We start from the raw sequence: 26,329 nt of genomic DNA, 5'->3' as shown, positions 1-26,329 counted from the left end.
GGGGGGAGAGAGGGAAGGGGAGAGAGGGAGGGAGGGAGGGGAAGAGGGAGGGGAGAGGGAGGGGGAGAGAGGGAGGGAGGGGGAGAGAGAGAGGGAGGGAGGGGGAGATGGAGGGGAGGGGGAGCAGGAGAGGGGTAGAGAGGGAGGAGAGAGGGGGAGAGATGGGGAGGGGGAGGGGGGAGAGAGGGAGCGGAGAGAGATAAGTATGGGGACAGAAACAAAGAGTGAAAGCATGCTGGGTGAGGGAGTGATCAGCACTATTTAAGGCAAGAAATTGGCAGATACAAAGCAAGCACAGGATTCACTTTAATGAGTCCCAGTCCAGCGCCCTGCTAGCAGTGCCCAACAATCATTTCTACTGAGACAATGTGGTGTGATTTCCTTTGCGATGCTCCAAAATTACACAAGTAGACAAGGAAACAGGAGAAGGCCACTTGGCCCTTCGAGCCTGCCCTGTCATTCAACACGATCATGGCTGATCTATGCTGGCCTCAACTCCTTCTCTGTGCCAGATCACCATAACCTTTAATCCCCCGATCTTTAAAAAAATATACCTACCTCCACTTTAAATATTTCTAATGACCTAGCCTCCACAAATCTCAGGGGCAGGGAATTCCAGCGATTCACCACCCTCTGAGACAAAAAAATTTCCATGTACCTCAGTCTTAAATGACTGACCCCTTATCTTGAAAGTATGCCCTCTCATTTGATATTCTTCCACTGGTGAAAACATCTTAACATCTACCCTGTCATGCCATCTTAGGATCTTATATGTTTCAATAAGATCAGCCCTCATTCTTTGAATCACAGTTTATAGAATCACAGTTATACAGCACAGAACCAGGCCCTTCAGCCCAACTCGTCCATGCTGACCAACCAAGATGCCTATCTATGCTAGTCCTATTTGCCTGTGTTTGGCAGCCCACTTCCCTCTAAACCCTTCCCATTCATATACTTATCCAAATGCCTCTTAAATTATGTAACTGTACCCACCTCTACCACTTCCTCTGGCAGCTCATTCCATATATTCTCCTAAACTCCAATGAATATCGACCCAATGTGTTCAGTCTCTCTTGATAGGACAATCCTCTCAGCCCAGGAATTAGCCCGGTAAATCTGCTGTGGACAGCCTCCAATGCCATAATATCCTTTCTTAAGTAAGGTGACCAAAACTGTACGCAATACAAATATTTATGATGAAAAAATCATGACAGCGCATGTAAGCACATCTCATATCAGAAATACCTAGTCAAATTTTGGAGAAACGAAAAATCTGAAAATAGTTGTAAATATATTTTCGATTGTGTCATTCTGGAATCAGCAGCTTCATGCAACCTAAGTTCCAGGCCACAGTCTTTGACCTTGAATAGTGGGTCAGCCAGCTGCCGGGCATGTGTCAATATGTTCTGGTTGCTGCCTCTGGGGCATTAGTACAGAATGGGCTGGAGGTCAAATGCAGACCTCCTGCTTCACCTCTGGACTCAGCATTGATTCTCAGGGAGGTTGTTGATTGTACTGAGCTGAGAGAATGGAGATATTTGGTGTCATCATCACTGCTTTGTGCCAACCATAGCTGCAGCACCTAGCATGGCCAAATCAGTTGAATGGAGTTCAAGACCTCCATTAACAAGGTTAGTGAATTAATTTATTGTTTCTTTTTTAAAAAAAACATTGTTTTTAAACACTTTATATAGTTAAATGTACTTTTGAATAAACTATGCTTTCAATTTTCTTTTAATAGTTCTTAATTTGTTCAACTTCAGTGTTGCTGATCATCAGAAACATCTGGAGACAGTACAAGCTGTCAAGTCATGTGAGGCCATGCCATTACTGGTTGTCAGTTCTGCTTCACAGGACAGCTGCCACAGTGGCACCTCCAGGAGGATGAGTCATACAGACACAAAAAATAAATGTGACCACGGGATTAGAATAGATTATGGAGTGTGTGTGTGGTTGAGGAGGGGTGTGGTGGCAGGCGATGTTCTCTGGGCAAACAAGAACATAATCCTTTAGTAGTTCCCACCACGACCTGGGAACTTCCATTTCTCCACTACGGACATGCATAAGTTATTACTTCTGGGGTAGGGTGGAAATGATCATTTCTAGGGGAAAATATGCATTTCTTATTTTTAACTATCCTCTATTTTAATATTTATTATTGGTTTAAATTGGAACCAGTCATTTCGATTGCTGTTGATCTGTGGCAATCACAATATTCATTCAACTAAAAGTTCATGTCATACATTTTCCGTTTTCTCAGATACATGGGGAGAACAGAGGTGTATCAGCTCAGTGTCCTTTCTGAACATCTGGAGGGGAATGATTCCTTTCAGAGGAGGATTTCAACATGATGATGAATGGACTAAGATGACTTAAAAATGGACAGGGTGTTCTTTATCTTCTCACAATAACGAGGGAAAATCAGAGTGTGTCATTTACATTGGATGGAGAGCTGACCAAATCAGATTGATCACTGAAATCAAAACTCCTGGAGCCCCAAGGCATTGTATAGGAAAAGAGAATGAGATAGCACCAGATTCAGTAAAATTAATAGAAGAATGTGGCAATTGAAAGGCTCTATTCTGTCAAGTAACTATCACATAAAAATGATTGATTTGTGTAAAACTATTATTACATTTCACACATAGAGCAGGTCAGAAAAAAGTCTATGAGAAATTTTTTTGGGTGCTGCACATCAGACCCAAATCAGTCTCAGCAATGTCACATAGCTAAACATATTAAAACATTGTAGGAAGGACTAACACAAAAACTGCAAATGCTAAACAGCAAATAAATAATTGTTCTAGAATAAAAATTCTGGTGAAAGGCAAAGAAAAAGGTATTCAAAACCAGTAAAGGGAAAACCAACCCTTGTGGGCTAACAATGAAAAACAGTGGTGATCAAGGCAGAAATATTTATCTACAAGATCGAACTCTGGATGAAAGTTTTGGGACAATATTTATCATTATTGTCCTTGTCAGACGGCCTGATTTTTTCTTTTTTTTTGGAGATTGTGTTTTAAAATCTGTAAACTGAAAGCAGGTCATACCACATCTGGAAACATTAAATATATGTGGAGACTTCCACAGAAGTCTTTTGTCATAAATCATCTTTCCCGTACAATGAAGGATTCACTGATTTCTGAGCAAAATTTAATACCTGCAGATTTAAAAAAAACTTGATTTAAATCTTTGCTGTTTGTGTGATCAGAATTTCTACGAGTGCCATCTAGTGATGCCAGCTTGTTACAGCAGTCAGCCTTTTCCATTCCACTTGGAAATTTGCAATTGTAGCAAACACTTCAATTTCCCATTTTAATTGGCACAAGAAATCACCTGCTTTTGCTCTCAGCAAGTGAAAGGTTATTAGTGATAATGAACTGTCAGCTCCTCTCCTTTCTACTTGATGTGATTCCATATCAAACAAATGTGACTGCCACTAATGACTGTACCACAATGTCTTTGAAGCAAGCAGCTCATATCCTGCTTCAGTAGCTGTGCAGCTGGGGAACAGTAAATTGTGGACATTTTGAACAGTGATATCATTGCTGATGCAGAGTTATTTATTCTAACCTGGTCTCCAGATACGCATTAAATGTTTCTTGGGCGTGCTTATCAGCTCCAGAAGATCAATTGTGTAATGGAGGCTGGAAGCCTTCAAAGATCCTTACGTGGTCTGTTTACTTAATGCTTGCGGAAGACTGAATTCCTCTCTTGACTTTCTAGGTCTCTTTAGATCATGCAGTCACTGTGGTCAGTTCTGGGTCACAGCCAATGACACTACAAACTAGGAGGCTGCTAGAAATCAGACATTCACTATTAGTCCATGGATGACTTAGCTTTCTGGTTGCATTCAAGCTTTACACAGATACATGGCCTCTGCTTTACACCTTAAAATTTCAGCTGTCATTGGAATATTGAATACAACCAATTTTCTCTTCCACTGCCTTGCTGTTTGATGTTGGCAATGCAGCAGTTTGTTTTCCCCTCACAATATTCGTTACCTTTTTTCACTCCTTTAAAGATTTCTCCATTAATACAAAAGACTATTTACGGTTATGCAGGAAGAGGTAGGAAACAATACCCACCCAGACTTCCTGTCCCATTGCTCTTAAGGTGATTGCTGAGAAGGATTTGTGAATGGCAGCCATGTCAATATTATGATTATATCACGTGTCCTGTCCTGCAATTTGCAGAAGCTCTTCAGATGCCTGCAGTTGTGTTTGAGGATTTTAAATTCATAGAAAGCCCTGGTGAATTGTCCAGTGTGATGAGTCTGCAGATTGTGAGACTGAATCATGGGGTATGGAATGGGGAAATTCATTCTCCCACTATATTTTCCCTTTAATCTTATGGTCAGATCAACTCTCTACTCCACCATATAAACAACAAAGATGGAAAACTGCAAGTGCTTGCATCACTGACAAGTTACGAATTATGCCAGAATTATGAGGTTTAACACAATTTTGAAAGCAGCTGTTGAGTGGGAGATTTCTGATACTGATGCTCAATTCCCTGATTGGAGAAGCAGAATCAATATTTTATTCTCCTATACTTCTCACTCACCACTTAAAGAGCAGGAAGAAGTTAAAAGCAAATAAAATGCCTGCCTTTTTAGCTGCAAAATGATCCAAGAAAATGTGCAGTTATGGAAGAAAATAAATTGAAATGTGGAAAGGAAAATAATTCAAACATTTTTCATATCTGGCCAGAGCTGTGGTTAAAAGCAGCATTGGGGCATGTAGGACTCAAATTACCCATGATTTTCATAATTTTCAAAGTTCAAAATCACATAACAAGAAATGATAAGGTGCATTTAATTTCCACAACTTCAGGTGTACACCCAATTACTCAAACTTTAAATCACGTTGGTCCTGATTGATCTTTGCATATTGGTAAATTTGTTAGCCAAACGATGTTTCAATGACTGTGTTTTTGTTTATCTATGGGCACTTGGGTTGAGGTTGTAGTCAGCCTGGTTAATGAGAACACTCTTCCAACAGGCAATGCAGAAAGTAATTATCATTTTTTCATCAGTAAACCTTATTTTTATTCATCTCCTCCTGGAGCTTGATTTTCCTGTTTTGCATCATTTAGTTTTTACAGTATACACTGTGTAGATAGTGCCATGGAAACAGCAAATACCAGACCACTTGTGCAGGAGATATGGGCCATTAATATCAGAGAATGTATCATTTATTGACCTGCCAGTGTGAGCTAGTCAATATGCAAGTACCAACTCTTCCATAATGACCAAAATTTGATTGTCTTAAACATTGGAAACAAATTTCAGCAGCCTTTTCGATATCTATTGGCTCTTGTACTTTCAAGCATTGACTGCTCTGTTGTGTGTATATGAATGTAGATATAATAAACATATGCGTAATAAAAAGATATTTAAAGAGTGGGCAAGGTCACTAAGATATGAAGGGGAAACATGCTTGAATAAGGACAAAATGTCGGCACAACATTGTGGGCTGAAGGGCCTGCACTGTGCTGTAGTGTTCTATGTTCTATAAGAGGTGACAGTGTGGATAGATATATAAATATTTTGATTCAGTTGTTCATAGGTGAAAATTGGACCATCTGGGTATCCAAAAAAGATATAGAATCTCACCGTGAAGGGAGGCACACCAAAAGAAACTGTATGGAGTACATAATAGGGCCAGGGAAAGAAAATCATCAAGTCAAAACCTGCCAGAATACTAAGCAACTTCAGAGAGGGTGCAATGCAGTAGCTTACACCAATGTTCCAAACATCTCTAGAAATATGAAATTGTACAAATAGACTGGAAACTGCCACTCTAATTCGTGAAAAAAAGCAGTAAAAGATGAAGTAGGAAATTATAAATCAATTACCTTTGATGTAGCTGTGTGAAAATTTCAAGGACTAGATTATCTTTTGGGGTGAGGATTAAGTGGGAATTTAAAACCAGAATTATGTTCTTTTCAACCAACAGTTTGTTGATATCTCATTCATAGTTTTTGCCAAACCTATGTGCAAAATGGGTGCAAGTGTGGAATCCAGTAGAAATATTCAGGACCTGAGGGAAGTGTCAAATCATATATTCCTTGCAGCTCAGACAGTATATTTAACAATATGTTATTGAGGATACTTTTCAATTTTTTTGTTGACTCAGAATGAAAAACAAAGCACATCTCATTGAGGATAAGTAAAGAAAAACACAAATAAAAATCTACATTTACCATTACCATTGTTTTGAATCACTACAACTGCAAGAAATTCGTGTGTATGGCTTTGTAGGCCAGAGGCAGTGAAAAATGTGGGTGGGGACAGATTTTGGCAGACTGATATGAAAGCTGTGCAGGATGTCATTATTTGAATAAACAATTTGTTCCTGAGTTTCCTTGGAGGTTATTTGCTTTACACCCCAATTGCACATATCTCTCGACATAAATATGCTACAGTAAAATTAATGAAATACTAACGGATGCTGTCATTCTTTACTAATTCTTTTATAGTTTTCAAGGGCCTGACAATAGTTGGGGGAGTGATGATAGGTGTTGGTTAAAATTTCACCTGGAACTTAGAACGATCATGGAACTCCATATTTCATTTATTAGTCAGGCTTCTGCCAGATCAGAGATCAATACGAAAGAGGGAGAAAATTTGGGTTTCAGAGCAAGAACTCCATTCACTACCAAAACATACAACATCAACATACTGGGTCAAAAACATTGCGGGAAGTACATAACATGTTCCGCTGAATGGAATCTACCAATATGCTGCTAAAGCAGAATCTACTATTTGATAACGTTGGTTGATGGATATTGGCACAGGCACTAAAACAATTCCCTGCCCTTTCTGGTATAGTGATAAGGTATCTTTTACATCCACCAAAGAGAGCAGATGGAACATCTGTTTAACAGTTAATCTTGAAGGCCATACTCCTTCAGGACTAAAATGAAGGATCAGCCCAGAATAAATTCTGAAATGGGGCTTGAAGCCATGAATGAAAAACACGATGATGCTGAAGGAACTCAACAAGCCAGGCAGCATCCGTGGAGAAAAGCAGGTGGTCAATGTTTCGGGTCAGGACCCTTCTTCAGGACTGAAGATAGGAAAAGGGGAAGCCCATTCTATAGGAGGGTCAAAAGAGGAGAGGTGGGGTGGGCAGAGGGTGGTGATAGGTAGATGAGAGGTAGTGATAGGCAGGTGCGGGGCAGGAGGGGAGAGTAGATCCACCGGGGGATGGGTTTAAAGGTAAGAAGAGAGAGGGAAAAAAGCTAGGAAATGGAAGAAGAGAAGAAGCATTGTTTGGGGGTGGGGGGAGGTGGTTGTGGGGAAGGGGTGTGCGGAATTACCTAAAGTGGGAGAATTCAACGTTCATGCTGTTAGGCTGCAAGGTTCCAAGACGGAAAATGAGGTGCTGTTCCTCCAGTTTGCACTTGGAATTCTCCTGGCAGTGGAGGAGGCCGAGGACTGACATATATCTTTCTCTTGGAGCCAGACACTTTGGAATAAAGGAACAAGTAAGTCAATGGTTTTAAATACTAATACTTATCTAAATGGAAGAAGCAAACTATGCAACAATTCAGAAAAAAGTAATGGCAAAAGAGTCCATTAAAAAGGCAAATAGGGTTCAGTAGTTTATCTGTGCAGCATTGAATATAAAATGAAGGAAGAAATGTTTAATTTACACAAGACAATAGTTAGGTTTCACTGGGAATTACATGCAGCTCTCTGAGCTCCAGGGAAGCAAATTATAGAAACATTGCAGTCAGGATTCACTAGAATGAGCCCAGGATAGTGAACCAGTGGTTATGAAGGAAGGCTTGTAAAATTTGGACATTTTTCATTTAACCAGAAATGATTAATAAGATTATTAAAATTATGAAAGGCTCTGAGAGACTGAATTCCATTGCTTGGCAAATCAGTACTGAGGGTGAATTCACAGGCAGAGTGAAAGGGCAATAGTAGACAATTATTTTCCACATAGAACATGGAAATCTGTGGCATTTTAAGCAGAGAAGATCACGTATTTAAAAGAGTATTTCAGAAATATTTGGAATATATAAAGGCAGAGGAAAAGTTTGGGGAAATAGGCGAGAGTGGATGGAACGACTCCAGTTGTAGAGGCTCGCATTAGTCCAGTGAATCAAAAAGCCTCCTTCTGCACTGCATTCCCACTGACTTGATGCAAGTACCCTGAACACACAAAGTTTAATTGGCAAAGTTTATTTTAAGTAAATTTTTAATGCAACAAATATGGCTCCCTCACATTGAATAAAGCCTAAGTTAAGAGTTTGTTGTTTTGGTCTGGAAATGTCTTGATTCCTTGATCTCCAAAGCTCAAAACTGGTTAGATCCCAGAGAGGAGACAGCCGAGGAATACCTGGTGATGTAGGCTTTGCCTGGGGGGGAATGTGAAAGCCACTAACTCAATGCAGCTGAGAATCACCTGTGGTGAAAAAGATGTTGCTGCAGCTGAGGTGGTCAGTTGTAGTGGCCTTGGGACTTTTAAATTAAAGTATTCAGCAAACTTTTTCAAATTGTTTTGGCAAGAAGATAGATTACTGCTTAAACAGATGATGTGAAGACAATTATTGAGGCATTACTACACCATGTCTGTCAGCAATTCAGTAAAATTGAATAAACCCCAATAAGATTGTGCGTGTCTGCATCTTGAGTAAGAAGTAGGATCTGATGTGGCTGTGATACTCTTCAGGGGGAAGTAGTTCACTAACAGTTGCTGTCTTTGATTACTAATAAAAAATAATCACAATGAATAGAATACACCAGCACTCATGAGACTTTGTGCCAGCTATAGTCAGGACTTTCACACAAGAAAGGGAAAAAAACATTGTAGCATTTTTTGTCCATTTTAAAGCAGGTCGATGCAAGGATATAGCCAATAGATGGCATTGTTCGCCACTGCAGGCCATCCTCAGCTTATGAATACCCAACTTATGGACACCCCTTACATATCAGTGAGCTCTCATAATGTTAAATTAAAAAGTCCAATGTACATATATGTGTTCATTTCTATGAATGGCAGAACTAGTTTCTCCTCTCTCTTCAACTTAGTAATTGTTCTTTCTTATCAGTCTTATGTGGTTTGGATGCCATTCATTACAGTACTGTGGAGGTACAGTTACCATATCGAATGCCTTTTGTGTAATTTCCAACTGATAGACAAAATCGACTTATGGACAAATGTAAAAAATGGAATCTGTTCATTAACCAGGGACAGCTGTATGTACAGCAAATGTGTTAACAAGTAGTGGGAAAAGAGGCTGAAGTGCTCAGCCAATCTGATTTAAACAAATGCATTGTTTTTACCTTCTTAACCCCGAGGTAGGCTTGCTGTTGAAATTACTGATAGTGAAAGTTAAAACTAACTAAACACAGGGAAAGATTGCTCCTTGTAATTAAATTGTAATTGTCCTACTTGTAAGTAGGTTTTGATTTCATTAAACCTAACACACAAATAATTTAATAAATCTAATGAATTTGCAGAAGATATATGCTCCAGAAGGTATTATTTTTTGTAGATTATGTAAGCTTATAATTAACTATCTTTAATGAGTTTGATGCTGAGCCCACCTGTAGTGAGAACAATTGGTGCCTGGCAGCAGCCAGTACTGGCAGTCATGTGTACCATCATGAAGATAAAACAGATGTTGAGGTGCCTTTCTTTATCATTAGTGGCAGCAGGACTAGTCTATTCATCTCACAGCAATATCCCTAAATTTAAGGCTAATGGCAGTAGCAGTACTCAGGTACAGCATTTCGTCCTGCATTAAAAATGCATGTGTTATGCAACGTTGAATTTGTGGTCATGCTCTAACATCTTAGGCACATCATTTGAGATGGGAATTGTGCCCAACAGTAGAAAAGGAACAGTGATCCACATTCAGGAATAAAAACATGCTTTTCCCTAAAGGGAAATACGGGATTCCAGAAAATCCTACCAAATGTGTTCTCTAGATTTGCTTTGGATTACTTGGAATTGTTTTGTTTATATAATAGTAACACAACTATTTTACTTATCTATCTGTTAGCCACATTGTGAGTTTTTGAAGAACTGGTAGATTTCTCATATTGCTGGTGGAATGCTCTTTTATTTAAGTTTTACTTACTTAATTTAAACTTCTGGAAGTCATCACATCAACACAAAATTAGTTTTTCTTTAACTATTAAAATGGAGAAAAATATTTGGAATTGACCAAAATTAAACTAACTTACAGCTGAAATTTTAATAACAGCACTTAAGAGACTGTTCTAGGTGCCATCCATTCTCCTGCCTGAGCTTCGACTAAGCAATAGGTATCACCCAAATAAAAGAGACACTTTTTAGCAGTGTTCTGGTACCTGCTATATTCCTTTCTCCATTCTGATGTCCTGAGCTTGAGAAAAAGATGCAAACTAACTGCAAAGTGACCAGGCCAATATTCCAATGAATGTAATCTAACCGAAAAATGATTGTTGGAAAAACTTAACCTGGAGTAAATTGATTTTGTGCGAGAAGGGTGCATGGAAAAATAGGCATTGGTGAGCCATCTGTGATCGTGACCATCTTTAGTACTGATTAACGAGAATATTGCACTGCTGATGAGGATGTCTTGGGACAGTGGAGGACAGAATCTATCTAGTTTGAGCAAAGAAACAAAAGAGATGTGTTAATCCAACCAAGACTGTGGGACAGAACACCAGCCTGTAGGAAGGATACTCAGCAGCAATTTTGCAAGGAGATTTCACATATGCAAAAGCCATTATGTAGTGATTGTGGAGAACTGGGTGGCACGGTAGCGTAGTGGTTAGCGCGACGCTATTACAGCGCCAGCGATCGAGATTCGATTCCCGTCGCTGTCTGTAAGGAGTTTGTACATTCTCCCGTGTCTGCGTGGGTTTCCTCCAGGTGCTCCGGTTTCCTCCCACATTCCAAAGACGTACGGGTAGGTTAATATGAGTTTAAAATGGGTGGCGCGGACTCGTTGGGCCGGAAGGGCCTGTTACCACGCTGTAACTAAAATTTTTTTAAAAATTTAAAAAAACTTATATGATCCAAATACAGATGAAATAGCAATACTATACAGGCCAAAGAGTGGAAGGAGTATATGTAAGTGTTGAGGAGAGCTTCCTTATTCATGGTGTAATAGTAAAAATTAATTTACTTTGGAGTAACATTAATTAAAATATAACAATCAGGCTCAATAAAAATAGTGAGTCTTCTGAAGTGATTTGCTCTGAATTATTTGTGATCCATTGCATCTGCTGTGCACAGTATTGTTGTTTTCCCACCTCCATACACACTCCCAAGACATTCCACAACATCAACCCCTCCTTCCACCATCCACCCCATGTACAGATGTTATGATGATGTTTCCTTTAAAAGGCCTGCATGTTTTTAGATAGACTAGCTCCAGACTTAGGTCTGGACTTATGAAAACTGAATTTAACAATATAATAGCGGGGCTGGCTTAGATATACCAGTTTCATTGAATACAGTTTAAAACAAGATCCATGCTCCTCCCGACTCCTCCTGCACTGCTCCATATTCCTGTTTCAGTTTAGCAAGTGGCCATATCAGTCGGTCCAGTTAAAGATGTGTATTGTCCTAAATGATAACCACCTCTCTGACACAACATGTTCACATGCAGTAAAATGTTGGATCTCAGGTTGAATCCCAATATCTGGCCAAAAGCTTGCAGACTGAGAATCAGCATGAGGTAACTGATGATATCAATAATTTCTGCCCATTGAGGATATATGCAATTCCTTGTCACAGTGTCCCAGTTTGTTTTTCCCTGCAATGTGCAAGATGCCACAAAGCATTAAAAAAATGGTCAAAATATGATATGGTACATTGGGAATAAAAAGCCAATTCTCCCTAATTAAAAAGAAGAAAAGCAAAAGAGGTCAGCTATGGTAAGGCCTTGCTTTATCTGATAGCAGAGAATTGTTCTGTCAGTGCTGCTCGTGGCACTGACACACCAATCCAGTTGCATGGTCAATCATTTAGTAAAATTACCACAGATTCAGTAAAGTCACAGCACTTTCTTGCGATTAACAGTTTTAGCCTTGGTGAATATTGTAGGGACCAACTTCAGGTATCCCAATAATACCATGCAACTAACATCATCAGACAGGAATCAAAATGCACAAAACTGCAGATGTTGGAAATTTGAAATAAAAACAAAAAATGCTGGAAGTATCCAGAATGTCAGGTGGAATCAAGTTTTGGTCAACGTGTTATCAACAGCAGGGGAAGAACTCTGATCTGCTGAGTACTTCCAGCATTTTTCCTTTTATATCACTTGACATGTCTTTTCACCATCTTCCTTTTCAACCAGTGAGTAATTTATTTTTCGATGATAAAACTGCTGGAAGGCACTGACACAGCTCACAAATATGGATCATGTTTCATTGACTAAGCTGAGCATAATAGTCAGCTGCAGGCAAAAGCAGTGGAATCCTTAGCTCCAGTTTGGAGGCCAGAGCTGGCCAACATCTCAATCCTACCCACTTCTGTCTGGGAAACAAATAAACTGCGGTCCAGGCTTGGTTGTTCCATGGAGCATCTCATGGAAATGAAATACTTCATCAGGAGAAAAAAACATTGAGCAACAATTGATATTAGCATGGAGCTTTTTGTTCTCCAGCCCACAAGGGTGGCCTCTTAGACAGATGAGGAGATGTGGTGTCGCATGTCCTGTGAGGGAAAGGGAAAAAATGGCAGTGCATTGATAATTTTCACAGAAGATTCTCTAAACTGGGAAAAAGATCAACAAGGGACTTTGCTTTGCATTTCCTTCCACTTTTAAAATCCAAGATGAGATTTTCAAGAGCTCACTGGTGTGGGAGAAGTGGGTTTGAATTTGTGGGACATTGGCACCAGTATTGGGGAAGGAGGGAGCTGTTCTGATGGGATGGGCTCCACCTCAGCCATGCTGGGACCAGGGTCCTGGCGAATCGCATAACTAGGGCTGCAGATAGGGCTTTAAACTAAATAGTACGGGGGTGGGTTCAATGGATTGGCAAAGTATAGACAAAGTAACAGGGAAGGAGAGTGCAGGAGAAGTTACTGAAGTCTCCAGAATAAAGAATAAGACAGAAAGTTTAGAAAGGGATAAGAATTTAACTTCAGGCAACATGGATTCAAATTTGGGAAGAAGGGTGGTGAATACAGGACTGAAGGTGTTATCTCTGAATGCACGCAGTATACGAAATAAGGTAGATGAGCTTATAGCGCAATTAGAAATAGGCAGGTGTGACGTTGTGGGCATCAGAGAGTCATGGTTGAAAGAAGATCACAGCTGGGAGCTAAACATCCAAGGATACACATCCTATCGAAAAGACAGGAAGGTGGGCAGAGGGGGTGGGTGGGGTGACTCTGTTGGTAAAAAAAAAATGAAACCAAATCCTTAGCAAGAAGTGACATAGGATCAGAAGATGTAGAATCTGTGTGGGTAAGAAACTGCAAGGGTAAAAAGACCCTGATGAGAGTTATATACAGGCCTTTGAATAGTAGCCAGGATGTGGGGTACAAATTACAACAGGAAATAGAAAATGCAAGTAAAAAGGGCAATGTTACGGTGGTCATAGGGCAGATAGTTTGGGAAAATCAGGTAGGTACTAGATCTCAAGAGAAGGAATTTGTAAAATGCCTATGAGATGGCTTTTTAGAAAAGCTTGTGGGTGAGCCCACAAGGTAAAAGGCAATTCTGGATTTGGTGTTGTGCAATGAACCAGCTTTGATTAGGCAGCTTAAGGTAAAGGAACCCTTAGGAGACAGTGATCATAATATGATAGAATTCACCCTGAAGTCTGAGAGGGAGAAGCTAAAATTGGATATATCAGTATTACTGTCGAGTAAAGGTAGCTGGAGAGGCATGAGAGTGGAGCTGACCAAAGTTGATTGGAAGAAGACCCCAGCAAGGAGGACGGTAGAGCAGCAATGGCAGAAGTTTCTGGGAGTAATTTGGAAGATGCAGGATCAGTCATTCAAAGAAGAAGAAGCATTCTAAAGGGAGGATGAGGCAACCGTGGCTGACAAGAGAAGTCAAAGACAGCATAAAAGCAAAAGAGAGGGCATACATTATTGCAAAAATTAGTGGGAAGCTAGAGGATTGGGAAGCTTTTAAAAACCAACAGAAGGCAACTAAAAAAACAAGGGGATAAAAGATGAAATATGAAGGTATGCAAGCAAATAATATAAAAGAGGACACCAAAAGTTTTTTCAGATATATAAGGAGTATAAGAGAGGCAAGAGTGGACATTGGACTGCTGGAAAATGATGCTGGAGAGGCTATAATGGGGAACAAAGAAATGGTGGACAAACTGAATAAGTATTTTGCATCAGTCTTCATTGTGGAAGACTCCAGCAACATGCCAGAAATTTGAGAGATTCAGGGGCAGAAGTGAGTGTAATCACTACTACTATGAAGAAAGTTCTTGGGAAGCTGAAAGGTCTGAAAGTAGGTAAGTCACCTGGACCAGAAGGACTACAATTCAGGGTTCTGAAAGAGGTAGCTGAAGAGATTGTGGAGGCATTAGTAGTGATCTAACAATAATTACTAGAATCACGAATGGTTCCGGAGGACTGGAAAATTGCAAATGTCACTTCACTCTTCAAGAAGGGAGGGAGGCAGAAGACAGGAAATTATAGGCCTGTTCACCTGACTTCAGTGGTTCGCAAGATGTTAGAGTCCATTATTAAGGATGAGGTTTCAGGGTACTTGGAAGCACGTGATAAAACAGGCCAAAGTCAGCATGATTTCCTTAAGGGGAAACCTTGCCTGACAAATCTTTGATGAAGTAACAGGCAGGAGAGACAAAAGAGAGTCAGTGGATGTTGCTTACTTGATTTTTCAGAAGGCCTTTGACAAGGTGCCATACATAAGGCTGCTAAACAAGATAAGAGCCCATGGTATTACAGCAAAGGAACTAGCATGGATAGAAGATTGGTTGACTGGCAGAAGGCAGAGTGGGAATGAAGGGGGCCTTTTCTGGTTGGTTGCTGGTTACTAGTGGTGTTCCACAGGGGTCGGTGTTGGGTTCACTACTTTACACGTTATATGTTAATGATCTGGATGATGGAATTGAGGGCTTTGTGGCCAAGTTTGCAGATGGTACAAAGATAAGTGGACGGGCAGGTAGTGTTGAGGAAGCAGGGAGTCTGCAGAAGGACTTGGACAGGTTGGGGAATGGGCAAAGTAGCAGATGGAATACAGCATGGGGAAGTGTACGGTCATGCACTTTGGTAGAAGGAATAAAGGCATGGACTATTTTCTAAACAGGAAGCGAATTCAGAAATCGGAGGTGCAAAGTGACTTGGGAGTCCCAGTGCAGGATTCCCTAAAGGTTAGCTTGCAGGTTGAGTCGGTAGTAAGGAAGGCAAATGCAATGTCAGCATTCACTTCAAGAGGACTAGAATATAAAAACAAGGATGTAATGCTGAGGCTTTATAAGGCATTGGTGAGATCACATATGGAATATTGAGAGCAGTTTTGGGCCCCATATCTAAGGAAGGATGTGCTGGCATTGGCAAGAGTTCAGAGGAGCTTTACAAGAATGATCCCGGGGTTGAAAGGGTTAACATATGAGGAACGTTTGATGGCCCTGGGCCTGAACTCGCTGGAGTTTAGAATGATGAGGGGGGATCTCATTGAAACCTCCCAAATATTGAAAGGCCTGGATAGAGTGGACGTGGAGAGGACGTTTCCAGTGGTGGGAGAGTCTAGGACCAGAGGGCACAACGTCAGAATAGAAGGGTGTGCCTTTAGAACAGAGATGAGGAGGAATTTCTTTTGCCAGAGGGTGGTGAATCTGTGGAATTCATTGCCACAGACAGCTGTGGAGGCCAAGTCACTGGGTATATTTAAAGTGGAGGTTGATCGGTTCTTGATTAGTAATGGCATTGAAGGTTACGGGGAGAAGGCAGGAGAATGGGGTTGAGAGGGAAAAATAAATCAGCCATGATCGAATGGTGGAGCAGACTCAATGGGCCGAATGACGTGATTCTGCTCCTATGTCTTATGTCTTTCGAATTGAGGTCTGGCCATGCTAGAATCTTACCCCACTTTCCTTCTTAGGGTTGACCTTAGAGGACAAATCCTTTGAACTAAGCCTGCGTTGCATTTGGCAGCATACTGCTGCTATTATTTTATCTCTTCAATTCTATTCATTCCTTTATGATCTCAAGTTCTTATTTTGAATAGATGAAATTCAAAACCTGATCATGGTAAAAGGAATGATCTATAGACCATGTTTTAGAATGAAAACCTCTGGAATATTTAAATAAACAAGACAGAGTAAAATTAAGAGAAGAGCAGAAAATGCTGGAAATGTTTACAGGATAGGCAGCATCCACAGAGAAAGATGAGGTATCGCTTCTGGACTGTGATCTTTCATAGAACTGAGATTATGATTGTTCACTTCCAAATGACTGTCGGATGTCAACAAACATATCCTTTGTATTGCAACAACATTTGATGATTAGAGTGCAGGAAAACAATATCGAAGAATGAGAAAAACAATACACAAGACTAAAAAGTACTGTAATATTTTTGAACTAAATGGGTTATGTAAACAATGAATTTAAAGACATCCAGGGAACCCACCTCTGAATAGAGTAAAAAATGTTTTAAGTGAATAACCTACGTCTTTATTATACCCTTGGGATCGAATTTCAATGAATGACTGACTCAGTCGAGTGCGACTAAAGCTTTCACAATCACTTGCTCCAGGCACCAATTTTGACTCAATTCATACAATGCCACAAAAATCTAAACTGTTCTAATCTGTTCTTCCAAATGGCATAGATCTACAGCTAGGTGAAAAGAATACCATATTTGGACGATGACTTTAAGCTATTAAGACCTGTGATTACCTTGTATAATAAATCTTCATACCTATGTAACAGGGCATGAATAAAGATGATATAAAATTATCCATTTAAATAATAGAATTGAATCAAATAACCCATTCATGTCGAAAAATACAGTTCAGTCTAATTTTCAGTGTGGCCTTCAGTTTTATGAAGGCATTTGAAGGCACTGACCTTACCTATTTCTATTTAGCTTTTGCAAGAAGTTCTGAGTATTTTGTGAAATTAGATTTGAAATTTGCCATTATTTATTGCATTTTTGAGTCTGACACACAGCACAAGCATGATTCCACTTCCTTTGACCATAAATGCTCCATGCAGCAGAGATAATGATATCTTCTGTACTTTAAAAAGCAGGGGTTTGGAAGCTGAAAGCTGTCTGAGTGAAAACACTTATGGGATAGGGATTAGTCACTGCAGTTTTATCAAAGTCTCTTTGACCATGAGAATGGAAGCTGAAACAAAAACAGACATAGTCTGAGCTCAGCCAGTCATCAGCATCTGTGGAAAGAGAAACCAGTCAACATTTCAGATCTCTTCTGAGGAAGGGTCTCTTTCCACAGATGCTGCTTCACTGGCTGAGTTCTTTCAGCATTTCTATTTTTCTTTCAGATTCCAGCATTTGCAGTGTTATTTGCTTTCCATGAAAATGAAATATTTTCTTTCTGTTTCATAAACCCTATGTAATGCAGGAATATATGATAGATAGATAGAGAGAGACAGAGGGGGAGAGACAGACAGACAGGGGGAGAAAACTGGAAGGATAGAGATGGATTGAGTGATGGTGAGAGAGATACAGGAACATGACAGAGAAAGACGACCAAAGGCTGGGATTAAAGAGTGAAGTGGATACACGAACACAAACAGAAAGATAGAGATAGACAAGGTAAATGAAGAGATAGACAGATGAGAGACAGAGAGATTGAGGGCTAAACAGAGAGATAGGAAGGGAAGTATGGGGGAAGAACAGAGAAAAAGAGATTGGGAGAATTCTGAGGAGTGATGGATGGTGATTTCCTCTGTCCTTTCTTGACAAATGCCCTCTTTCTGTGGGCAGTTGAACATGTTCACTATGACAGTGTATACTACCCAGCCACCTCACGGAATCATAGTGTCACAAAATACAAAAAACAGGTCCGCACTGAGTCCACACCAACTGTCATGCACCCATTTGCACTAAATACTCTTCCCATTTTATTTTCCAACATTCCCATCAACTCCCCCCAGATTCTCTCACTTACCTACACACAAAGGGCAATTTACAGTGGCCAATTAATGTTCCAACCTGCACATCTTTGGGATGTGGGAGGAAGCCTATACAGTCACAGGGAGAACATACAAATTTCATGCAGACAACACTAGAACAGGAGCACCTATCGAAAGGAAAATCCCAAGATAAGAATAGCAATTAAACATCACTACTGTACGCCCAAATCCAGTTATGTTTCATTCAGTTATATTTCAAGAACCAAGTTAGTGCTTCAAAACATTGGAGGTATTCCAGATAACACCATTATTGAAACTGCATGGAACAGCTGTGAATCATAGCAAGTGGTATTCAACTATAGCTGATATGGTTGTTGTTGAAGTGGTACATTATTTAAATATGCAAGAGATCGTTAGTTCCTGTTCTGCTCAAAATGTGTTGCCAAATAGGAAGTAGCTGTGGAGATTTTCATGAGGTTCCCTTGCAATAACCCTTCTTAATACAGTTTACCTGATTCACATACCCAAGAGTATAATAAATCAAATATTGATTGCTGTTTGAAACAAAACAAGGTTCAGCTCTATGCCCCAGTATTATAAGAGTTAATTAACTTACAATATTGTAACTCTCAGATGGTCCATCTCATTTTCAAGGGGCAATGCTTTAACCTCATTCCATCAACAGAAGTCAGTATTTGTCAAAATGCATTTTTTTGTATTTTAATTATCTACAACAGAATGCCTTCTAGAAGATATTTCTACTGCTATCTAATCTAATAGAAATGTCTAAAGTCATGTCTAATCCATACTGACCTGGAACGGGGTTTGGAATAGTTGGCAGGATACTTTCTATGAAGGAAATGGTAAAAGTAAAATGGAAAAAGTATTTATACATCAATGATGCCATAACATAACATTTAACACAATGAATGCAGAAGGCTCAGTATTATAAAATGGTTTGAGTTGGTGCAAGTTGCCCATTGTTGTTTCTCTTGCTCCATTTGTTGTTGCTATTCTACTGTATTGTCTAACCTGGCCCAAGTAAATACAGAAACTCAATGTATATGTCACCTCTGTTGGAGTCAAGTGCCAAAATCTATGCTGATGCAATAGCACAGAGTAAGTCACTTCTGAGGCATTAAAAAGGGTAAAGGTAGCTCACATAGTTCCAGTTTTTAAACATGCACATTCCTCTTCTTTGAGCATATATTTATAATGCGGAATTAGGTTATAAAATGACCTTGAATTAATCCTGAATAAATGGTCTATTTACCTGTTAAATGGCAAGAAAGCTTAGAACACGGGTGATGCAATACTATTTTTTGCACTTCGCACTTCTTTCCATTCTTGATTCTTGCTCAGTGGATGAACTGAATCATGTCACAATTACAGTACAAAAAATATAAAATGAGGCACAGATACACTTATGACAGAACAGACAAACTTCTGACAACTTCCTTCATGAAATCTCTTATTTGCTTCCTTGTACAGGATATCAAAAGCTGTGTCAGTCTACATTACAGCTTTGTTTTCATTGGCAAGTTATCAAACACATTTTTCAGTGGAAAAATTTGTTGAGATATCCACAATGAAGTAACCAATCCCTGTTCAGGAAAAAGTAAGATGCAAAATGGTGTATTTTGCATTACCTGGCAACTTATTCACTGCAATTTAATAAGGCCAAAATATTTACAGTTTTGTAAAATCCTTCAGAGTTGCACAAGTTCATAAGTTTCCCTATTTACTTTGGACATGTATATTGGAGATTTAGATTGGGATATTTTATTATTACTCTGATAGACTGCACCCATTTCAGAGATTTGTTTGCACAGTGCCATCGATCAGTTGAATTTTTTCAGTTTTCATCCAGAATCAAAAGCTATTTTCTTATTTTTAATTTTTCTTTCTTTCTTTCACTATGCTCTGAATTATTCAGCAAACAACTCACAAGTCAACATCACTGTTCATCTTCATTCGAAGGTAACCGAGTCCAAGACAACACATCAGAACACAATCATGCGCGGTGACATAATGATGGGAAGTCACCTGCTTTTTTCTACTTAACAGACACTTAAATATTATAAATAATAATAATGAAACCATGGGCCATATAAAGAGAGCATTTTCCCACAAGGTATTTAATTCAAAATTGATTTCAATTAAATACATTTTTATTGTGAACTAAACCAAAAAAGGTACGAAAGGCTTGACCTTGATCCTTCCTACGGCAGCTCTTGGTTTTAACTGACAATACTCACAAACCATTTGGATGCTGCATACAAAATAATTATTTAACTGATGCAGACTACATAATTATAACCATACAGCTATAATTAATTTCATCCAGAAATTAAAAAGCTCTTTTATTATAAAAAGAAAAATATAGCTCAATGGGTAACGTTTTCAAAGAAAAGCACTTGCCCTTCTTCATAGAGACAAGGGTCACCAGTCTGAATACTTTACAAACAAGTTGACAGCAAAGAGTATTCCTGTTTGCTGTGCATCTGTTCTACATCAATAGTACAAGTGAAACTGAGCACATTGCAAAGAATCATCATGGCTAATGTGACCCAACAATATCCAGACATGATTCTCAGAATGAAAGGAGCTCTGTCAAGGACATAATTCCAGAAGTCAATCCTTACTTAGGAAAGCCCCTAAGGGTGATGTACAGCTAATTACAAGTCATCATTAATACTTAGTCATTGAGCGCTCTCATTTAACACTGCTGACACAAACACTTTCATTTCCTCAAAGCTTTTAAATAACAAATCAAAAGCATCAACCAACACTCCAGAAGTATTAATGATAGAGACACATTCCCTGGAGTAGATTATCTGATTCAAATTAATATTTGTGTTAAGGGAATAGAAATTGGAAACCCCAATACATCTTCCATCTTCAACAGTCCTGTTGGATGAATCATTCTTACTCTACCCTCCCATTAAGTACAAACCATTTAATTTAAAATACAGAGAAAAGTGCTTTTGGAGCCAAAATTATGATACACAATTATAATTTGGAATATTTGCTGTTTTATTCTAATTATTTGTTCACTGTGCTCATTTTCAAGAAGTGTAATAATTTACTTGGACAACTCACATGTTACAATTAGATATACAACATGCTTGATGCTTCACTGATTAAAACTCACTGACTCAATTTACCACGTTAGGTTATTCATAATGGATATAAAAGGGGGCTGTGCTGGCAAAGCCAATATCTACAGTTCATTTCTGAGAGCTCTCAAGAGGGTGCTGATGAGCTACATCTTTGAACTGGCTTGTCTTCTGGATACAGGCATGGTAGTGTGCAGAGGTTAGCGTAACACTATTACAGTGCCAGCCACCCGGGATCAATTCCAGCCACTATCTGTAAGAAGTTTGTACGTTCTCCCCGTGTCTGCATGGGTTTCCTCCGGGTGCTCCGGTTTCCTCCCACATTCCAAAGACATACAGGTTAGGAAGTTGTGGGCATGCTATGTTGGCGCTGAAAGCATGGCGACACTTGCGGGCTGCCCCCAGAACACTACGGAAAAGATGTACTTCACTGTGTGCTTCAATGTACATGTGACTAATAAAGATATCTTGTCTTATCTTAATTGTGAGCTAAGGAATTCCAGGATTTGGGCACTGCAACAGTGTAGTTGTACCTGCAACAAGATTGCATGCAACCCAAAATAAACCAACATTAAAGGGTCAGGCAGCTGTACAGTCAAAATGTGTGGCCTTCACACATATAAACTGACCAAACTTCAAACTCCGGCATGTCATGAGAAACCATAAAGCTTTTTAATGAACCTTCAATGTGAGCTGAAGGAAATGCAAGAGGAAATATCCATACAGTAACATAAATAGAAAGGAATTGGAATTTATCTACCCATTTCCTTCTTTGAACCCTTGTGGTCTGCCTATCTACAAGATTTGCAAGTCAACACATGACAACCATGGTTCCACCAAATATGGATTTAAAGACCCCGAAAGATTAGAATCCTCAATAGAGCAAATCCTTTCCAACAACTTCTTAATGCAGAGTTTTCCTCAGCAAAAGAATTTTGTAGTGATAATGGCCAACATCAAACAGAATGCCTTTTCTGTAATGGCTGAAAAACGCTATGATGCTGGAGGAACACAGCAGGCCAGGCAGCATCCGTGGAAAAAAGCAAGCGGTCAACATTTCAGGTCAGGACCAAAGATGGGGAAAAGGGGAAGCCCAATATATAGGAGGGAAAAGCAAAGCAGTGATAGGTGGACAAAATAGGGGAGGCGGGTTGGGCACAAGGTGGTGATAGGTGGATGCAGATTAGAGATAGTGATAGGCAGGTGCAGCACAGGAAAGGAGAGCAGATCCATTGGGGGATGGGTCAAAGGTAAGGAGGGAAAAGGAGGTAGAAAAAAGAGAGATAGGCTAGGAGAGGGAAGAAAAGAAGAGGCATGGTTGGGGGGGGGTGTTGTGGGGATTACTTAAAGTGGGAGAATTCAATATTCATGCCATTAGGCTGCAAGGTTCCATGATGGAAAATGAGGTGCTGTTCCTCCAGTTTGCTCTTGGACTTCTCCTAGCAGTGGAGGCGACCGAGGACTGACATATCTGTGATGGAGTGGGAGGGGGAGTTGAAGTGACTGGTAACGGGGAACCTTACAGCCTAATGGTATGAATATTTAATTCTCCCACTTTAAGTAGCCCCACAACACCCCCCTCCCCCCAACCGTGCATCCTATATATTGGGCTTCCCCTTTTCCTATCTTCAGTCCTGAAGGGTCCTGACCCGAAACGTTGACCGCCTGCTTTTCTCCATGGATGCTTCCTGACCTGCTGAGTTCCTCCAGCATCATAATGTTTTTCATCTAGATTCGAACATCTGCAGTCCTTTGTTTCTCCAGTATTTTCTGTAATGGCAATGGACTGTTTCACTAAATCAACCAATTCTTGCACTCAGAACAAACAAGATAAATATGGTACAATCAAAGGCAGAGAGGGGAGGAGATAGTGTTAGTCAAATTGTCACAGGCATAGTTTTTGTATTTTAAAGAAGCAGTGTTCAGGGCAAACTTTAGTAAACGGCAATGAAACCACAGAGAGGATCGATCACTTGTACACATGAAAGCAGACCATTCTGAGTAGTCACCAAAGTGGTGTTCAAAAGTAAAGAAAACTGTATATATGAGTAATACTTAAAGTTAATGGCAACTGTATTTTAGGAAACAGAAAATTAATTTTTATACCGTATAAGCTATGGAAAAAAAAATACGGAGTTGTCCTGCTTTATGGGCATTGGTCCGTTTTATCTTAGACATTTTCAGGTTGAATTCAGGTGGAGAAGTGAGGGTCACCTATTTACAACAATGAAGAATCAGCAATGTGGTGTGTATTGAAGGGAAGCTTAAGATGATGGTACATGCTACCCTTATTCTTCCAGAAGATGGCGGTCATGGGTTTGGGAAGTGCTGTTGATGAAGCCATAGCAAGTTCTTACAGTGCAGCTTGTAGGTGATACATGTTCTAGTCATGGTTTGGCAATGGTGAAGTGAGTTTCTAGTTGTAAATGGGCTTCCAATCAAGTAGGTTGTGACTGGATCTTGTTGATTTCTTCAGTGTTCTGGGATTTTACTTATCTTATTAAGTATTCCATTATACTTGGTACTTCTCCATTGTAGATGGTCAAAAGACTCTGGGGAGTTTGGAGGTGAGTCATGCTGCAGGATGCCTGCTCTTTGATATGCCCTTGTAGTCACAGTTTTTATATGGCTAATCCAGTTACATTTCTGTTCGATGGTGATTTACCCTTCCCACCATCGGATGATGGTAATGCCATTGAATTCCTAAGGAACTTTCAGATGGGGTTCAATATCTCAGGAGGTGGCTACAATGGGCTTGAATATTCCACGGCCAGAGAAAAGAAAAGGCAACAGGGATCCCAATTCATGATTCAAGTCTGATTAAAATCGATGCATACAGAACATTATAGAAATGTAAATTATTTCTGATGGCCGATCATTGAAAGTTGCATGTGTGTGGATATCTGGCAAGTTCACAATCAAGCTCAGCTGTGGTGCTCCCCATAGCTGCATGACAGCTGCCGGTAAGTGAAAAGGATCATACATGAGGAGTTAGATAAGAGAGGGGAGCCAGCACCAATGGGTCTACTCTCTAACATATGTCGGGATTTCTAAGCCCAAACCTGCAAAATTCTTGGTTGGTAGTGCAATGCATGCCATTTGGCAGCAGCAGTGTGTTTAATTCTTCCTTCAAAGTTCAATCCATTAACTTCAATGGAATGAATTTCAGAGGCAGAATATCATGCACATCCACTACTTTATAGCATATTTAGCCACATAACATAACTGACGTTGGATGAGTTTCCAGAGTGATACACTTATCATCCAATTTATTGATTTAACATGCAGTGACACCTGTCAAATAAATAAACATGGCAGCCATTGTGTGCAAAACAAGGTCTCAGTTATGGGATTTGAAAAGTTAAGCCACTATTGGTGGTGTCAGTTGAAGATTATTGTCAAGCCTACTCAAAATCCCATTGCTTTTGAACGGTGCTATATGGTACCCAATGTTCACCTGAAACAATGGAAGCAGCAGCTGGAGATTTAGATTTCAAGTTGATCATCTCTGACAATGCAGCTCTCTTGTATCGTGGCCTTATGTACTTGAGTACATTAGAATCTCATGTTTGGGATGGGGTTTGAACCATCAAACTTCTGACTCAGAGATGAGAGTGAGACCAACTGATGCAAACTGGGAGAAAGAAATGCCAAATATTAGGAATCACTTTTTGGGATACTTTGCAGTTAATAGGTCCAGCAAAACACATTCATCAACTTTGTTTCACACCACAGGAAATGTGCTTCAATCCATGCCTATTATCGAAGTTCACAACTCAGACTTTAAATCCACAACTGTGTGGATTTTCTAGATTCCAAATTCCACTTTCCATGATCGAAGGGAACCAGCAGTGTCACACGTACACTGCAATCTATAAACATGGCATAGAATCCAAAACTACCAATCAATAAAAGAATTATTTTAACATCTTCAAGACTGACAATATCAAGTCTTTGGTTTGCAGATTTTTTTGTTTAATTTCAGCTTTTAAGACCACATTAAATATTAATTGAGCTGAAGCTGATTACATCTAGCAATTAAGCTCACTAAAAGTCCCAAGCTTCTCCAGGTTTTTCCTTCACAGCTCTGCCTGAAGGTTAGAATAGCGAAGAATATGTTTCATGAAACTGTCAAAGCCTAGACATTTTATAGATGTATCAGAGAATGTATTTCATGAGCTTTGCCCCATTTCCAAGAACTATTAGTGACCAAATATAAATCATTTATATCAATTGTCAAGTTCAATTATCCCGAGCAGCTCCCATATCACAGAATTTGCTCGTCTGTGTAGTTTCAAGCAACTTCTATTTGTTGAAATTGAAATGCAATCTTTGACTAGAATTAAAATTATGGGATAGAAACTCATGTATGTTTTGGGGAAGGTAACTGATGATACATTTCCAGCACATGCTGAAACTGGTCAGCCTGCTGCTCATCAGAAGGCGAGACTCTTCCAAAAACTAATCATTATGGCAAGCTGCCTTTCACACTCCTGAAGAGTTCACTATTTCCTGTCAACACAGCAACCTTGCTGGGAGTGACTATTTGTAACAATATAATGATTGTGCGAGCATGGGGCAGCAGGGGCAGCAGAGGCAGCATGAACTTCAAGACAAGAGGAGGCCTCCTTCTCTATTTGGCTCCAACTTTATGGAATGTGTACAAACCTCAGCTGAGAGTTGCTGCAGTGCACTCTGACAGTCATTGGAAGGACTGTTGGTTAAACTATTTCAAATCAAGAATAACTTCATGGCTTGTTCAGTGCAACCACCAACTACATTTAATGAATTTCACACATGGGTCATGAAATGGGCACCCACTGTTGAAATCGGCCCAAGCTCAATTCAGGTAGCTGCCAGAACCAGAGTAGAAAGAGGTCAACTCTGGTCTGAATATTCATGGACAGTTTGGACACAGGCTGTTGCACTGTTAAATTATAATAGTAAACTGAGTCTAATGGTGCTGAACGTCTTTCCACTATGGGCTATATCTTTTATATTGAAGTGATTTGTCAATTTAAGGTCTGTGGAATAATCCTCTATAAATTGAATGAATGGGTAGAGCGAGTTTGAAGCTCAGATTGTAAACAAAATTTAAGTCAGTTTTTATTTTGACAGGAACAACATGAAAAGCTTCAGAGAGCTAAGGGG

At 39.7% G+C, this 26,329-nt stretch overlaps 1 protein-coding gene across 6 annotated transcripts in view; it reads right to left on the bottom strand.

The window, feature by feature from the left end:
- The window catches only part of lsamp (limbic system associated membrane protein), a 1,650,453-nt gene that overhangs the window by 40,534 nt on the left and 1,583,590 nt on the right, over positions 1 to 26,329 (bottom strand). For 4 of the 6 annotated variants that reach the window (XM_052013654.1, XM_052013653.1, XM_052013652.1 and 1 more), the window contains one exon: positions 18,873 to 18,908. The exons of 1 other annotated variant lie outside the window; for it this stretch is intronic. In XM_052013654.1, coding sequence (XP_051869614.1) covers positions 18,873 to 18,908 — 36 coding nt within the window. Of the gene's footprint in view, positions 1 to 7,340; positions 7,476 to 18,872; positions 18,909 to 26,329 lie in introns of those variants that run through there. One more of the 6 variants, XM_052013656.1, reaches the window with a different exon arrangement.

This window comes from Pristis pectinata, chromosome 4 (assembly GCF_009764475.1).
Source record: "Pristis pectinata isolate sPriPec2 chromosome 4, sPriPec2.1.pri, whole genome shotgun sequence".
Classification (NCBI taxonomy): domain Eukaryota; kingdom Metazoa; phylum Chordata; class Chondrichthyes; order Rhinopristiformes; family Pristidae; genus Pristis; species Pristis pectinata.
The sequence above is the reverse complement of the archived record's forward strand: the minus strand, read 5'-3'. Positions and strand labels throughout refer to the sequence as shown.